Source organism: Streptopelia decaocto (genome assembly GCF_964273445.1).
Source record: "Streptopelia decaocto genome assembly, chromosome: 1".
In the NCBI taxonomy this organism is placed as follows: domain Eukaryota; kingdom Metazoa; phylum Chordata; class Aves; order Columbiformes; family Columbidae; genus Streptopelia; species Streptopelia decaocto.
Genome location: NC_138663.1, coordinates 56,170,385 through 56,188,336, shown reverse-complemented (window position 1 = coordinate 56,188,336; position 17,952 = coordinate 56,170,385). Strand labels below are relative to the sequence as shown.

At 37.0% G+C, this 17,952-nt stretch overlaps 1 protein-coding gene across 1 annotated transcript in view; it reads left to right on the top strand.

The window, feature by feature from the left end:
- The window catches only part of LGR5 (leucine rich repeat containing G protein-coupled receptor 5), a gene marked incomplete at both ends in the record, with an annotated part of 88,702 nt that overhangs the window by 33,703 nt on the left and 37,047 nt on the right, over nucleotides 1-17,952 (top strand). Inside the window, 2 exons of the mRNA XM_082072199.1 lie at nucleotides 3,357-3,428; nucleotides 17,693-17,764. Of these exons, the coding sequence (XP_081928325.1) occupies nucleotides 3,357-3,428; nucleotides 17,693-17,764 (144 nt within the window). The remainder of the gene's footprint in view (nucleotides 1-3,356; nucleotides 3,429-17,692; nucleotides 17,765-17,952) is intronic.

The window sequence follows — 17,952 nt, the reverse complement described above, 5'->3', positions numbered from 1 at the left end:
GCCCCCAGTGCTCCCCCTGAGCTACACAGGAATGTGAACATCTTTATACTGCTGTGAAATCCTGAAATTCAACACTATTACATAAGGCTTGCTCCTCAGCTGTTCAGGGAGGGGATCCTTGTTCACAGGTATGTTGCCCCTAAAAATCCCAGCTGAGCTATGTTGTAAGATCTTTCAGCTACTTTTCATACAGGTTGATGTCAATTAATTCAGAGAAAACCTACTCAAAGGAGAAATCAGAAATCCCATTTGATGCACTTTTTGGAAAGAAGTCATTGCAGGTGCAGGACATAAGACATACCCATTACAGTAGTTACTGATTTTCATAGTAATATGTAAGCCTACAATTTACCAACTAGCTCTTTCTGGCTGTTAGCTGGGCTTGATCTAGTTAATGGCAATAAATATCATCCTAGCTATGTCTTCTTGGCAACATAGTCTAAGGACTGGCAAGTTTGCTGACAACGTCCTTTATTTGTTTCTGGACCTCTATGAGGAGTTTCTACTCAGCAGCCCAAACTTTGCAGTATTGTTCACATTGGATGACCCAAAAAAAGTATTCTGAATCTGAAACCTGCAAGTGCACATGAACTACTGCTTTGCCAACCTCAGTGATGTGAAGTTTTCAGGGTCACCTGTTTAGCCAAAAGGTACAGCTTGAAGACAAAGAGACTTTTTATTTTTGTGCCTGAAAGTTTCTCAGTTTTTCCAGCTGTATCAGAGAGCCTAATCAAATATATTGCCTCTCCCTACAGTAGTTTCCCTTATATACTTAAACCCTTATGACTACAACAATAACATATCACCAACATAGACTGGAATGGCCTGTGTATTAGTTACTAGCGTGTTAAAAACTAGTTTGGAAAGATGTTATTGAGCAAATTTGGAAACAATTTCTGCTACCACCACCATCCCTCGAGGTGTTTAAAAGACATGTAGTTGTGGCATTTAGGGACATGGTTTAGTGATGGACTTGGCAGTGTTACGTTAATGGTTGGATTCGATCATCTTAAGGGTCTTTTCCAACCTAATTGATTCTATGAAATAAGTGTAGGTAACTTTTAGTAGTTCTGCTGCACCAAAACATCTTTGTACTTTATGTTCTAAGAAAAGAATAATCTGGGAAAAAAGGAACCTATCTAACAGAATGAGATAATTTCACTGGTAGGTTTAAAAAGAGCTAGCAGTTACTGCAGTGTAGACTGGGACTAAGATGAGGTTCTTCTTCATCATATGGTGTGGAGCACATACTTTACCACAAGTGAAGTCCAAAAAAAGGGCTCGGATACTGGAGTTCACAGTTGGTAAATTCACCTCTAGGGTCTAGATGCTTCTAAGAAAAGTCCATGTATTGTTGATTTTCTTATTGTGCATCAAAGCACGTAATGAAAGCCACCTTGTCTTATTCTGATCCTCTTAAGATTATAGGGTTTGGTTTGCAGATTGCCTATGACCAGTGTCATCATGGGGTTTTGTGGGTGATACATGTAAAGAAGTACTGCCTACTCCTAATAGAAATTAATATGATAGAAAAACAGGCTCGGGTTTCCCTGGTCAGCCAGAGCACTATTTAATGCTAGTTTTGTAGAATATCCTAAATACGTGTCTATCTGAAGATCAGTCACTCCCAATTTCCACCATAACTAGCTTTTTAAGCCTAAAATGTCATTTGGTATGTTTACAAGACATGTTGAAAATCTCACAATCAAAATTATATTGTTAAAATATTGGGTTTATCTTAATATTCAGTAGTATATGATTCACTACCTGGATGAGTTTTTCTTTTGCCAAATAAATCCATGGGTTTGTTCCTTTGCCAAGAATAAATCCTTTGAGCCTTTATCAAAGTGAAAGGGTAATAACCTGCTAAACTGTGTGAGAGAATTAGATGATAAAGTATCACAGAAAAGAATGAATTTAATAACTACACAGTTCCCAAATTATACCTGGATTTTGAAGTGAATGCAGAGAGACCTTACCCAACAGTGATTTGATAATTGTTGTAAAGTATTAACACATTTCCTTTATTTCAAAATCTCTACGTGAAATATGTTTTTAAATGATACATTTTAAAATTCACCAAAAGATCAAACATCAAAATTAACTATGCTGACTAAAAACATATATTCTGTAATGTAAAACAGACTGTGAGCAATAAGAACTAGATGGAATAGGAATAGAACGTCTACTGACCAAAGCAGAGATAACTTCTTTACCTTTTAAGCTCCCAACAGCTGGAAGAAATAAAGTTATCTAATTACTACTCAAAGTAGCTGGAAGCTATAAGCGCTGCTAGAAATACATATATGCTCAAATAGTGGGGAGTTTTAAATTACAACATAGCGTTTGCATAAAATATGCAGGTCTGATATTTTTATTTTAATAGTCTACAGGAATTTTGATATAGTTGTGTAAGTCATATCTGCCACACAGAAATTTTATTATGCAGTCTGTTTACAATTTTCACACTTAATGCAAAACAATTATAATGGTACTGTGGGGCATGGGGAAAACAATGAAAAAACATGTTAAGAATAAAAAGGTATTATATGAAATTTAGTCTAAAACATGGCTTGAATGAGCTCTGACAGAGCTGATATGGCTGGTTGTTTCCTGTGCCAGGAACTACTGTGGAACCCCACCAGGAAGTGTGCCACAGAGCAAGATCACATTACACTCTTGTTTTATGGTTCATTTCACTTATTTAATGCAATTTGAGAACCCGAAAAAAAAAAAAAAAAAAAAAAAAAAAAAACTAAAAAGGGGATGTTTATTATTTGAAAATATGTCATTTCTTTGATTCAAGTAAGTTGTGTTTTGGGAACACATAATGTACCTAGTGTAAGGCAAGGCAATTCAGTATGACCACACAGCAGGTTGTATGCAAAAGCAAAATGTTTCCATATTCATGAAATGTAAAGAATGATGCAGGTAGTTTATATCTGTACAGTTTTGCCTGCCTACCTTAGGAAACCAAGTGTGCTACAGTGCTACAACAACAGTGAAAATCGTAGTATTTTTCCTTTACTACTCCAAGAAAATTTTAATACAGTACGGCAGTTTATTAAAATTATGTAGACTAAAAGGGTTGCTTAGTGTTCCAGCTGATTTATAGAGCATGATCAAACATTCCAAAATCTTTGGGAACAAGGAACATGCTACAGCCTGTGTTTGGTTTGATAAAGCCGCGTTCGTACAAAAGAAAAATGTTTAATGTGCTAAGTAGATAATGATTCCTCAATTCTGGCAGAGGAACTAATTTCTGTTAATGTAGTACCTAAAAATGTGTGGAATGAACAGCTGGATACCACACTTGTGGCATGCCATATTAAGTCTCCCTCTGTTTTCCCCTACAGTGATCTCAGTATGAACAACATTACTAAGCTGCCCTCAAACCCCGTGCACAATCTCCGCTTCCTGGAAGAGCTGTAAGTATCATTGTATCCTTGATGGGCATAGTCAGCACTAGGCACATTCCTGTGTTTGTCTCTCATACTTACTGTGGGAACCAGATAAAACAGTGCAGGAAAGCTGTCAGCCTGACACTTTTGGCACATGCAGAAACACTTAGCTAAAAAAAAAAAATTGCTCGTGATCCTGGAAATGAACTTATAAAAGACTTACCGCGAGGCTACAACTTCTCTAAGCAGAGACAGAGCCAAACAAATTAAAATTTTTAAACAAGAGCTGTTTAAAAGAGCTGGATTGCTTTTTGGAAATAGTTAAGCAGCAGGATATTAAAAGTTTGAATACTGGCTCATGTTTATTAAAATCGCAAGTAAAGCTATAATCAAAACCAAAACCTGCTGCCTCGTTCTGCCTGTATCAAGGACAATTGAGTCCACGTTTCACAGTATCAAGGCTTCTTGTCCTAATCACTTTTAATTACTGTTTCCTTACTCTTAAATTTAGCATCCTTGAAGGCTGACTGTAAAATGCAGAATGCTGCAAAGAGCTTAGTTATGCTATCGAGTACGTTCACTGAGGGGAAAAAGTACACTGTGAAACCTAGCTAACCAAGCACAACATCAAAAGAGGAATGCTGGTTTGAAGTGATGGTGACTAACCAAAAGTGAAAAGTATTGTGCATTCATGAGACCTGGATTTGGCAGTGACCCTAGTTATAATGGCCCAGGCTTAAAAGAAAATGTAGGTTCCTGAGGAGTGATGGAGTCTCTGATGCACCATAGATCTTGTGGGAAAAAGCTGGCTCTTGCATTTGCACGAGTACCTCTAAAAGTTGATTTAAAGAATAGTCCAGGCATCCAGTCTCTTACAAAACGTGGTTTATAAGCTTTTAAAACTGAAAGCCTCCCTTTTTTAGAGCAAGTTTATCTGCTAACATACCATAAAACCCACATAAGATATGCAAAGTCATGATACTGCCCTTCTCGCAAAGACATCATCTGTTTGAAGCTATGAAATGCGTATAGTCCTCTGCAATTTAGCTGGCCATTGCACTGACAATTTTTGGTGTCCTTGCTAACGCTCATTTTAATTTTACTACCTGATCTTTCCAGCCGGCATCTATAAAAAGAAAAAATTAAAAGAATTTTAATAACGGTAACTCAGTAACTTTGGACAATACCTTATTTGCAAGCAGATATTCCTTTTTTTTTTTTTTTTTTTGGTCAGCATTTGTATTTAGAAAACATTATTTCTTTTAATTCCTTTTCTTCCTTTACTTACTTCTTTTCTTTGATTATCATTATCTGTATTGCTGTTGGTGCAACTTTCAAATAATGTGCAGATATGGACATAACAAGGGGAGATATCACAAACCAAGAGTTAACAGTATCAGGCACGTATGAAGTCAATCATGCCACAAAGACCTTGCGTGTGGATTTTTGCGTTATGTCCATGTTTGCTTGTCCAATCTCCTGTCAACCGTAATAACCCTACTAAGAGCTTCCAACCAAATGATTTCTCTTAAGCCATTAAAGAAGAAAAACAAAAGTTTGGGCTTTTCGTGGAAGGAAATTCTAATGCAATACGCCAAGTTACCTTCACTCTTTCATTTTATGGTCCAAAGCTAGATGACCCAAATAGTGAGACTTATGTTGCTGCTTGAGAAACTGTTCAGCAGTCTCCTTCATCTTCCTGATCAAGACCTTTGAAAGTGTTCTTACCTTCTTCTTGCCACTGGAAACATTAAGCCATTATCCTTATAACCCTCTCTTCTAAATTCAGTAATTCCAGTCCTTCATTGCTGGTAATACTAGAAAAAGTATTTATTTCTTTATTATGTTTTACTTTACATATATGGAGTCAGCTCCTCCATTTGTTTCACACAAGCCAATCATTTCAATTTCTCATTAATTCTGATGCTGTTTCATGAAACCCTTCCAGTTTGTGTTCTCTTTTCAAATAAACATAGAAAACTGAAGCCTCTGAAGAGGTGAGGCAATGGATTACCTATTCTTAGTGCAGATTAGAACCCATCGTGCTGAGAGATTCTTCAGTGTTCAGAGGCATGTAATACAATTCAGTCTAGTATTACACAGAAAAATGTATATACGATGGAAAGGCAACTGGCTATTAGATTTTGAATTAATGGGTAACAGCCATTGTAGTTCCCATGCTCCCATTATGCTCATTTCTAAGCATTGATTGTACATTTGAAAATTATTTTGCCCATCCAGTCATCACAACATGATTTTCATTCCCAGCTTACCTGAGAATTCTGTGTTTTGTTTATGTGGGTCAGTTAAAGGGGACTATTGCAAAATATAACTTGGCCCATAATGCAGACATTGTAAAAACAAGGTTTTATGAGATCTTTAGACCAAAGCAATGTTTCCATGAAATTAAAATGCATCTTAGAAATGTCTGTCCGCTCTTTGAAATACAACAACAGCAGGAGCATAAAATGCATTTTTTTAGGATTTTTTAGTGTTGAAAAAACTGTTACTGGTCTCTTTATTAGAGAGCTGGTTCAAAAATCTGATAAAAGCTAACAATCGATCCATTGAGTTTTAGTTTAGATGTTATGTCCTAGATGTGTGGTTTGGCAATACTGGTAAGTCATTACCCCAAAAGAACTGAGAATTTATTAAGACAGTTAAACCAATTGTTTTGACTCCAAAGCAAGGATGTATAATCCAGATCTGTTCAGCCAGTTCTATCCTTCTAGGCTGAATCTGATCCACTCTTCCAGCCAAGGTTAAACACCTCTGCAAGCAGCTTTCCTGCAGTCCTGATGATCATACCTGGTATTTATCCTTCACCAAAGACTTTTATCACTGGAGTAGAACATATCAAAACCATGCTGTATTTTTGAGGTGCATGTTCCTCTAAAAATTTTGGAATACATTGTGATACTTTGAAAACTGTTGTAGGTCCTATTTGTGAAAAAGATGGGCCTTTCAGGCTTAATTTTCTCTAAAAGTGCATATCATGGAACTCCCACCAAGAAACAAATATGCTTCAGCTGGTTGATTGTCAGCAAGTTGCTCTGCATGAACTTGTACAACACCATTAAGTCAAATTCTTCATTATAAATTCAAAATAACTGCAGATATTTATCACTATGACTGAGTCCAAGACTTGATCTCATGTAGAGTATTTCCAGACATAAGTCATTCTACAACGTGTCTTGAATGCTGATATTAATACAGCATTAAGACAGTAGTACATAAAAAAGTGGGTTTTTAAAGTGTGAAGAATTACCTAGGGTGGGACTCTTAAGAGTTTAAGAGGCAACTATATCTGAGTGTAGGCAAATTGGTTTTTGATAACTAACACTTCAAAGCAGTGCCTGAAACTGTTCTATTTTAGAAGTTAATGTCTCTATGAAGAGTGCAGAAGAAAGTCAATAAGAATTTAGAACTATTTGAATCAGACCTAACTACAAATATCTCCACCTAGATATATCTCTACACTTACATACATAAGAATATGCATACATATATGCACGCATGCCGATGCACATATATAAGGCTTTTATTTTAATTGTAAACACAGGAACATTTCACAGATAAGCAAAACTCCAAGTAATTTTTAGTACATTGCTATTTTTTCAGCAACTTAAAATAGGTATTTGAGCAAAATAGCAACAAAGGACTGCTTTATTACAATCGTTTTACCTACAGAGTAAGACAGTTCCAAACAACTTCTCATTTCACAAAATAAGCAACAAAGCTGCCTTAAATTAATTGCAACCTACATGCAGGTGCAAGGAAGTTTACTGACACCCATGTTATTTCTTAAAGTAACTTTGAAGTGACTTAAATATATGTACAAAGTTTTTCAGACTGATCACAGTACTATTACAGTGGTTACTCAGGCATAAGTGCCTCTAAAAGTGCATTTTGCTGCAATACCGAAGTACAGAATTACAAATGCAATCTGAAACAGACGTATTATGCGAATGTCTCCATGATTTGTGTGGAAATCCCTTTACACTGCAGAAGTGGTCAAGAGGCCACTGTATACCTGAAAATGAAGTCCTGAATTGCCAGGCACAGTCCATTACCATCTGTTCTTATTTATTGTTTTCCCTTTACTCCTCTCTCTGTTTGCCCTTTCTTCCTACAAAGAGGTTTTCAAAGCTGTTAATGGGAATTGGGTGTTCTTTTCCCCACTGACTTTGAGTGGTGGGACTGAGCTCTCTCATCATTTATGTCTTTGAAAACTGAGAGCATTAGCTCCTGGGGTCTTGTACGGTCTTTAATTTTGTGCTGGTTCAGGCACATTGTGGCTAGCACTAAAAACTGATTCTGTACCTTTTACTATTACGTAAGCTAGTAGAAAATGTGAAAGTGCTGCAGCCATAGTCCAAAACATTTTAGAGAAAGTGGGGGAATCTTGTAATTTACTCCAACAATCTTTGGACAGGATACTTAAATACTAAAATATTTCCCAAAGACTAATCTGCACAGATTTTTAAACCTCCAAGGAAAACAAACAAAGAAACAAACACAAACAAGCAAACAAAGAAAACCTGCAGCTGACATGCACAACAAAAGTAAAAACAGAGTATCACCTAGTTGTCTCAAACTGTTCACACATTTCCTTCCAATGTCACTTAAATACCAGTTTTATGGTTCTTGTACAGCAGGTTTTAGTAGAGCTGTTCCTGGTGGAAATTGGCTTGTGTCACCTCTGTCAGCTAAAGTTTCAAGAACTTTCACTGCTAAATGACTTGTGATCCCTCAGGTAATTTCAGAGCTGCACACAATCTAGCATGTAAGTTGTTAATTTGATTTCTTCACATAAATTATTAATTTGGTTTCTTCAGTTCATACATGCACACATGTAGAGGCAATCTGTTGAGACTATGCCACTGCATTCGATACACGGTGTTTGTCAGTGAGAGGTACCTGTCATCAGCTCGGCAAGTGGCCCATGGCACATTGTAAATTCTATCACCATAAGACAGATTTTGTTGATAGCTTAGGGCTGTGGCTCCCCAGCTTTGCTTTAATACAGCCAGGGAGGCCCTTCATGTCCTGACAGAGGGAAGTGCCCCGGCCATAGATAAAAACAGTGAGAAGACATTTATCTAGTTAATCAGCTGGAAGAAATTCCAGTCATTTTCTCCCCTAATTTTTGCGTACACAAATTTACTAGAAAAGAACACAGATCATTCCTGCTATATGAGATAACAACTTGTAACCTTTACATTCATGAAACAAGGACCCTTATTTTGTGGAGCTGTCACTGTCTTTGTTGCTGTCCCTTTAATGCTGCCAGAGTAACAATAAAGAACTCTCCCATGTGGATGTGTCAGCCTGGCACCCTCCACACTGCCCTTTTTCCTGTCTTATCAAGAATGACAAGATGAGGAGCAAAAAAATGAGAAACAGCAGAGGAAAGGCCTTACGAAGACCCACTTGCATTGCTTGTTGAATAGCTGGTGCTCACACTTATTCTGGAAATGTTAATGCAAATTGTACAGAGTAATCTTGACTTTGGAACTGCGGTGCATCTGTGCTGTAGAGGGGCAGAATGAGAGATGATGGAGGAAGGAAGAAAATAGATGTGAAAAGATTAAGATGTATCTGCAAGTGGAAACAATGTGTGTTCTAGGTCCATATCCAAGAAACATTGTCGATGCTGCTGTGTTGCTTTTATTGACTGTGCGTTGAAGTTTATTTTTGGCTTATAGCTTGTGAATGCCTTCTGGAACTTGTAATTTATTATTCAGCAATATTTGCTAGGAACTGGTTTAGAATATTTAAAAAAAAAATGACAGGAAGAGCTTTTGCGATCAATACAGATAGTGAAATTATACTTAATTAAACTACAGTGAAACAATGCTGTATTAAACATGTTATATATCTGCTGTATTAAACATGCTATATATCTGTAGATCCTGAGGCAGGATTTTAATTTAAGTCTTACACGTTCTGTGTGTACTGCAAGTACACAAAAATAGTTTCTTTCCTTTTTGGTGGAAGATCGACCTGTTTGTAGACTGCTCGATTTCAGTGCAGTGAACACTTCTGATACCTACACTGTTCAATTTTCACTTGCTGAGGATTATGGGTAATGAATTCAGCCAATATCACATTTATATCTAATAGGTATGCAAGCACAGTAAAACCAACTTCTTCTCCCTAGGTGTTTTGTGGGTTTTTTTCAGTTTCCAAACAGGAGTAGCAGTAATTTCTCCATTAATTCTTTGGTGGTTTTTTTTCATTGTAACACTCAGAAAATGGTAGTAACCTTGAAACGTGGATCTACACAATTTGTTCCTTTGCCTATCACATAGGAATAATAAAACAGCTAACACATTTTTCATTATTGACAGTTTGACCGTGGTGTGTTGTACTGCAGTACACTTCAGCCAGTTTCTGTTACTAATGACCTTTATTACTAGTTCTTACCCTTTCTGGTGATACTGGCACTTCTGGGGTAGAACCAAAACCAAAACCAGCATCGCAAGTGTAAATGACACAACATGTTCTCAGTGCTGGCCATGGACAGCTTCACAAAAAGAGAGATCACTTGTCTTTAGCAGTTATTGGATCACACTCATGCCAGGAGAAGGGGTCTCTGCCTTTTATAAGTTGAGAAAGAAGTAGCACAATTTAGACCTTAACTGACAATGATCTGTTTTATCAAAGCCTGCTCATGATCAAATATACACAGATTTCATTCCAACCGCTTGAGGTCAGTTGGAGTTACTCCAGTTTACACCCTCTGAGAATTCACCACATGCATTTTAAAAGGCAATTAGGCCCTTAAGCAAGAGCAGACTGTGCTGTATTTGAATTTCTAACTAAACTGTAAGTAGCAATAAATATAATATACAGCACAATTACAACTTGCACACTCCCCTCTCCTTTTTTAAAGACAGGAGAATATCTTTACATTTTCTTCTTTGATCTCTCTGAGCATCAGATTTTTGAATATGTCATTTGACCCACATTTCTTTCATATAAAAAGTTACTGTGATGTTTACAGTTTTAATTAACATGACAGACTGAAATACAAAAAGGTAATTAAAATATAGCTTAACATTGCAATTCCTAGTCTAAAAAGTAATTCCTCAAAAATGTTTTGAAAGATGTATGTTGATATTACCCATTAATTGATGAACAATTAACACCGTAGTTATTCCATTAATTCATATGTTTCTATTGCATTTACCTAAGAATAATCACTAATTAATGTCAAATTAAATTCTTATCTTGAAGTTTTAGTTGACTTTGGATAGGTGCTTGATGAGTACCTGTGTTGTCAAAGGGTTGGTTTTTTTTATGTAAGAAGCAAGAACACTTTGTGTTACCTATTTATAGATGTAAATGTGAGCTGAAGAAAGTTATGGTCATAGAAATATAAATTATATATTGGCTATATATTTATCTAGTTGGACTAAACATGTGTAGTTATGTGCTTGTGTATCTTTCTTTAAGTTTGACAGGAAAGAAAATTGAGGATAAGATTCACAATCAGTAATGCTTCCTTGGACAGAGGCAACTTTTATATCCAGAACAAGTTGTTTTAGAAAAAGATTTAGAAATTTATGTTTTCGTGTTATACTTACACGTTGTTTCTCCACAAACAGCCATTTTCTTTATTGAAAACTGAGATAATAGTTTTAGGATTGATACTAGTGCTACTGATACAACTCCTCAGAGAAGAAATTACCTGAGGGATCACAAGTCATTTAGCAGTGAAAGTTCTTGAAACTGGAAAATATGATACTGAGGTAGGATGCAAATGAGGCTCCTATTTCTACTTGTGTCAGCACAAATTTTTCCACAGATATCAGTCAGACTAAGATTTCACCAGGGATCTTTATCAGATTTTCAGAACAATTATAGCAGTTGGAGAGGCAAATCAGGCTTTTAAGAAGTTTCAACTTACAAAAGAGAATTTTTTATCTATACCCAAGGTTTAAAAGACACAATCCACAATTACTTGATTTTTAATGGAATTTTCTACATGGCATACTAGTGGTTTAGCACCAAATTCAGGAAGGTTAGTACCACATGGCAGCAGAACTGTCTCAACTGTTGGGGTTTTTCACCGTCTAGGGGCTTCTGTACCTTTTATTCACAAAAACAAATACTTCTTCGCCAGCCTCTATGTTCTTCTGTGTGATTCCTTTTCAATTTTCTGTCAGGAGAGTTTGTTAGTTGTAGTATATAATGTAGCAAATAAGGAATGAAATCTGTTTTTTCGAAGGAAACAGGCAAAGGTAAAACTGACTGTATTGCAACATTATTGATATTGACCTACTCCTCCTTAGACGTACATATATATATAAACAAATTCATTATACATTCTCTTAGCATGTGCAGTCTTTTCTCTCATTACTTAAATAAAACCAGCAAACCAGTTAGTGAAGAGGAGTAAAATGCAGAGTCAAAGGGACTTCAAGGCAAGATAGTAGTTCATGGGATTATTTTTGTAGAAATCCCTCAATATCTTTGCACAGTTGAAGGATTATTCAGTTTGCTCTCACAATTATGTTTGGTATAGGATGTTGAAGTACATGTAGACTGATCAAATGTAATGCATCACAAGTCACGCAATTATATATAACAATCTGTATTAAAGGGCATGCATTTGCACTAGTCTGGTGTTGCTATTGTAGTTTACTGGTGTAATAATAAGAGTCCAATATATTTTTCATAAATTTGAGTGCAATGAAGTTCTACTTAACTGTATCTGTTCTAAAATAGAATTCCAACAGATTTCACTGGATTTCCATTTCTCAATAATGTAGCTTTTTAAGCTTTTTAAACTGCTTATTCCTGTCATATATTGAGCGACACCAAGGTCCAGAGTGCCCTCTATTCTCCTACATTTCAGCACCTTGCAAGATTTGATCAGTAACTTGATCCACAAAATTCCATTGTGTTAATCCTGTTAGAACATGGCATGAATATTAATTAATGTAAATGTAGGCTTTTTCCCAAGAAGACTATTATCTTCCTTTCATGTCCTTCCTATGGGTTTGATAGCACTAGATTTTGAAATACACTTTAGAGGAGCTTGTTCAGCAATTGCCGGACTAGATCTTATCCAAGTGAAGAAGAAAAGCAGCCACTACCCATATCATACTGTCACTGTCTGCTGCAGACAATGAGGAGTAGCTGGGTTAGGTTTGCCACAGCTTCTTTCATAGTTAGTAGAGAGGTGCTTTTTTAATAAATGCCACAGTTTGTTAGCTAAAGAGAGAAGACTTTTAAGTGTTTCAAGGTCACCTTTCTAGCCCAGTAGATAATGAGGAGATGCCTGGTGTCAGGCAATGCTTGTCCTGATGCAGGTAACATCCACACACAAAGCAGTTTTGAGTTCATGAAGAATTATTTCACTAGACATGTAAACAAAATAGTTGACTGTATTCAGACACATCCTGTTTGTTTGCTTCTTTTTGAGGAATGAAATTGTTCTTTTCAGACATGAGCAACAATTGAAGGAAAACAAAAAAAAATCTGATTATTTTCAGAGGTTTTTGTGGGTGTCTTATTAGTTGTGTTGACTTTGGTAATGTTCTCCTGCCTTGATGACCACCATTTCTCAGAACTATGACACCGCAGCAGAGGTCAGAATACACCAAAGGGGTGAACAGATGGGGAACAGTCAAAGATGACCCCAGTCAAGCCTTTTCTAACCATACGTCATGAACCTGACCTGCAGTGTTGCAGCTATTCCAGCAGTGAGTAGAGATTGTAAGCTGGGCAAAACTGTGTTGAAAGTTACTATATAAATTGCTGCCATTTGAAAGCATGGCGACAACATGCTTTTCTCAGCCTATTTATTTTACATATTTTAGAAAGAAACACGTAGTTGTGTAAAAACTTAACCTATGCTTAAGGCAAAACTATCCTGGTGTCTTGACTCTAGCAGTGGCAAGTAGCAGGTACTGAGGGAAGCATGTGGTAACACTTCCTCATAAACTTTTCCAGCTTCTGTTAATTTGCAAGATTGTATGAAGCACAATAAGTAAAATCTAGTTCTAAAATAATATAGCTCAAAAAAAAAAAAAAATTATCCAAAATCAGTAATGCTGTGTACTTTTGATTACTTTTCCATTAAAGAGATGTGATACATTTGAGCCCGAATGTGCTTAATGAGATATTTCTAAAATAATGTCATAAATGTTGAAAATAAAAGAAATAACTTTTAAAAATTTAAATTCAAAGTTGTTCAAACAATAGAAGCCAGCCATTTGGTTATGTAAGCACTATAAACAAGCTATTTCATTCCTGTTCTCAGAAATCATTAACTAAATGCTGAAGTATAGAGACAGATAGTATGTCCATCCTCATCTGTTCAGGGAAAGCGATATTTACCCATCCAAACTGAAATCACTACCCAAAGTCCATCCAAAGTTCAGTAAAATACTGGGCAGCTTACCTCAAATAATTTAGGGTAATAAAAACCAAAAATCCCTGAAGTGGAGAAAACCCTGATAGATACTTGACAGGTACTGTAATGTCAACAAGAGGATTAATTTTTCCCTAAGCCAAGACTGAGAATAGAAACACAGTAATAGCAAGAAAAACACGCAAAGAAGGCATTAAAAATGGTCGGGAAAAAATAAGCCAAACTTACTGAGCTTTGCAGCGTACCTTAAAGAACTGATGTGTTAACTTTCATCCAAGAATATTGAAAGAATTAGGTACTGCTCCTGATGAATCATTTCTGCTGATTTTTACCAAACACCACAATACTGGGGAATTCCAAAGGGCTGCGAAGATACTACTGTTCTGCAAGTGTTCAAAAGTGGTCTCATGGAACATATTGGGAATAGACAGGTGTTTTTCCTGAAGTCAGTTCCACAGAAACTCATTAAAAGGGCGTCATGACAAAGAATTTAATGTGATGACTGAAGGTCAGACAGCACCATGACATGGAAAATAATTGTTGCCAGATGTCTACCTTTTCTGACATTGTCAGTTTGCTTGGTGACAGAGCTACACAGAAATACATATGTTTTGGCATTTCTGATACATTTGATGTATCCCTCTAGTGAAATGTGTAGGGCTATAAATGATGGGTGTGATGTTCTGCTGCACAAGCAGAGGAATACCATGTAAGATAGTATTAGTCACCATATGCAAAATTAGTGAGAGCTCTTTCCAAAGTGAAAAATATTCAAAGCAGAACTTCTAGAATGACCTGAGGTTTGAAAAACTCATAAGGAGTAAATGCAGAAGCTGTGTCAACCAAAAAGGGGATTAACATGTGGTCTCATCTATCTAAAGTGTTTGTAAAATACATATTTAATAATTGAGAAGTTGTGATCTAAAAAAGAAAAGAAGCAGAATATAAAATGAGGGTTGGAATCTGGAAAAAAAAAAAAAAAGGGGAGGAAAAAATACATTTCAGTTTAACAGTGCAGGTACCTGTCACTCAGAACAGCTCAGGAACATGGCTCTGCATCCCTTGCTTACAACTGTCTGTCGGCTTCAGATATTCCTCTAAAAGGTGTTGGAACTGGGGCCATGCAGAGGGGTCAGGCTGTTAGGGTGGTATATTGTAGTTGGCCAGATGATCTAAGTGGACTTTACAGTCAGAATGACAACAGTTTACTTCTCTTGATGACAGTTTGACAGAAAACCTGGCCACCAAAGGAAAGAGGGAGAAAAGTTACATGGAAATGTTTCAGCCATCAGAGACGAGCCCAAATACATCCCAGTGCAGTACAGTCTCACTAAAACTGATGTGAATGTGAGATGTGCAGCATGTACATGTACAGATGCGTCTCTGTGCTTAGGTATTTATTTCTAAATTTATTAGGTATACATTACAGGTACCATAAGAATGTCTTTAAAATTATGACAGCCCATTTTCAAAAAATGCCAAACAGTAAGATTACCACAGAAAGGTATGATGATGCTCTGAAGCTGGGGAAAGGGAATGTTACACGTTGAAACAAAACTTTAAAGCTGCATAGTGTCCCCATTAAATTGCCACAGTCCTGCATTTGGAACAGGGCGGACCATGCTTGCTAATTACCAGAGTCCTTCTCCAGGAGCCCTCATTTAAAGTCTGATTTTCTCAGCCCATTTTATGAAGAGTATTCCAGTTCAAACAGATGATATATACACATAGCATGTTTGGCAGTTTGCACTGTAACAATTAGGAAAATTGCTCCAACACAGCCACTCTTAAGAAGGGATGGTGGCCTGACAGAACATAAACTTGACTCTCCAGACTTGTGGGCTTAGTCCTCCGCTCTTTATTGAGCTTTCCATATGACACTCAAAGCAGTAACTTCTAGCTGTAAGTGAAAACGTCAATACCTGTACCTACCTTTTTTCCAGTAAAGTTTTGCAGACTCGCTATGCCAGGGTCATGTCATTAAAATAACTGATCTAAGGGGTGCTGTGAGGGTAAAGCAGTCTTCAGTCTTTCCAATGCTGAGATCAGCATTAGACAGGTCCTGAGGCACTACTAGTCAGTGATCCACAAATGGCATTTACTTGCAGGGACCCAGTCTGGTGTGCCTAACATAGCATGCATTTGCTTCATTCAGCAACAACCCAAAAGTCATTGCCCTTTTTGTTCAGAATGAAAGCTGAAGCTGGAGAAAACCCTCACATCTGAAAAAAAAAAATAGGCTCAACCTGCGGGTGCCTCACCTTGGAAGCAAAAGTGAGCCAGGTTTGGTTCAGTCATCTACCTGAAGGAATTCGGGTGCACATGCCCAATTGCCAGATGTCTGAACAGCAGACTCCAGTGTACTCCAAAGTGAGAGACAAGCTCAGCAGCTCTGTCTGAAGCTAAGTGCCTCTGCAGAGCACAACTAAATGCAGTGAATACAGAGAGAAAGAGCCACTTGCTCAGAGTTACAGGTCACATCGATCAGCAGGTATGTGTGTGTGTACAGGGAAGAGCCTTTTCGACAAATCAAAAATGCCTGAAAAGTCTTTGGAGCTGGGATTTAGAATCATATTGTCTTTCTTTATGACCTAATTTTTGTTTTTGTTTTCTGTATGAAAGAGATGTCTAAGGAGGTGTCCTTGGGGCCCTGTAGTTAGCTTGGGGCAACTGAACTCCAAATGAAGACAACATTTAAGGGCCAGTCGACGCTGGGTCTTTGGAACTGCAGTCATAAGCACCTGGAATTTTGCATGAATGGTATTGGCAACTCTGATGCCTACTTCAGTGCTATAGGTTTCTCTTTGGCAGCTTGGTACCTAAGGCATTTTCTGGATCTAGTCCTGCTGTCTTTACTAAGGGGCCAGAGGCCAAATCAAATGTCAGCCGTGTCATCACATCAACTGGTCTATGGTAATTCTGCAATTTTGGTGTGCAATATCTTAGCTGATGGGAAATATCAATTCCACTTGCCTTAACTTGGTCTCCGAATAGAAGAGAGTTAGATCATATCAACCCACTTTTGTTGCCAGCTAAGGGCAGACACACAGTAACTTGACAGGGAACCTGACCCCTGCCAATCAGTTTTCCTGCTAAAGTACAGGTATTGCAGCACATTCATGCTGAACTGAGATGTCAGGAAGTTAAATGCAAGATGCTCTGGAGTTGCACTGCTGGGGAACATGGAAATGCTATTAGTTCATAACAAATACGTGATCTTTTTCCTACACACAAACCTGACAGAATGCAGGCTCTCTTTTTTTGTCAGAGTAACACACTTTACAGAGGTATTCATTGTACTTACCTAGGTCTATAATACTACCAGGCATTCTAAGGAGGAAAATGCAATAGAAGTAGGGAAAAAAGGCCCACAATTTTTAGCAAGTATACTTTATGCCAAGCTATTACTCATCTGTTCATATGGAACATTATGATTCCACCGGTATAGCAGGTTTACATATAATATGCAGATATATTTTGATATTAGTGCAAATGAGTTAAATGTTCACAGATGTCATATGTGCACAATTCCAAAAGTGCATGTCTGTAAATCCAGTGATGCTAATTGTTGTCAGTATATCTGTATTTCTGTTGCTGAAATTGCTCTAGCCCTTAAAAAGAAGAATAGGAAGAATTAATTGTGCATTCTAAACCATAAGTATGATTTTCAATGAAATTGCATTTTGTCTCTGCAGTCCAGCTGTCAGTAAATCAACTGTACAGTTAAAGACTTCCTTTTTTAAAAAAAAAAATATGTATTAATGACAAAACAAGGCTCTTAAACTGCTGCCTCTGGCATCAGTCGCTCAAACATAGCAGTGTTGCACTTTTTAACAACCAAATTAATTCCACATGAAGAAAAAAAGTATTCACTCTTTTTCCCTTCCTTTTTCAAACTTTGCAGACGTCTTGCAGGAAATGGCTTGACATACATTCCTAAGGGAGCATTTGCTGGCCTTTTCAGTCTTAAAGTGCTGTAAGTAAACTGTGTGTTGTTTGATATATTTCTGATTTCCTAAATGCTCCAGGGAACTAATTAACCAGTGAAGTTTTGATCAAGTAAATTACATATTTTGATCAGGTCATTTTGAACAGTTCAGTTGAAGTGAAGATACATATGAACATCATTAAATCTTTGGTCTTTTCATATAGAAAATATCCTAA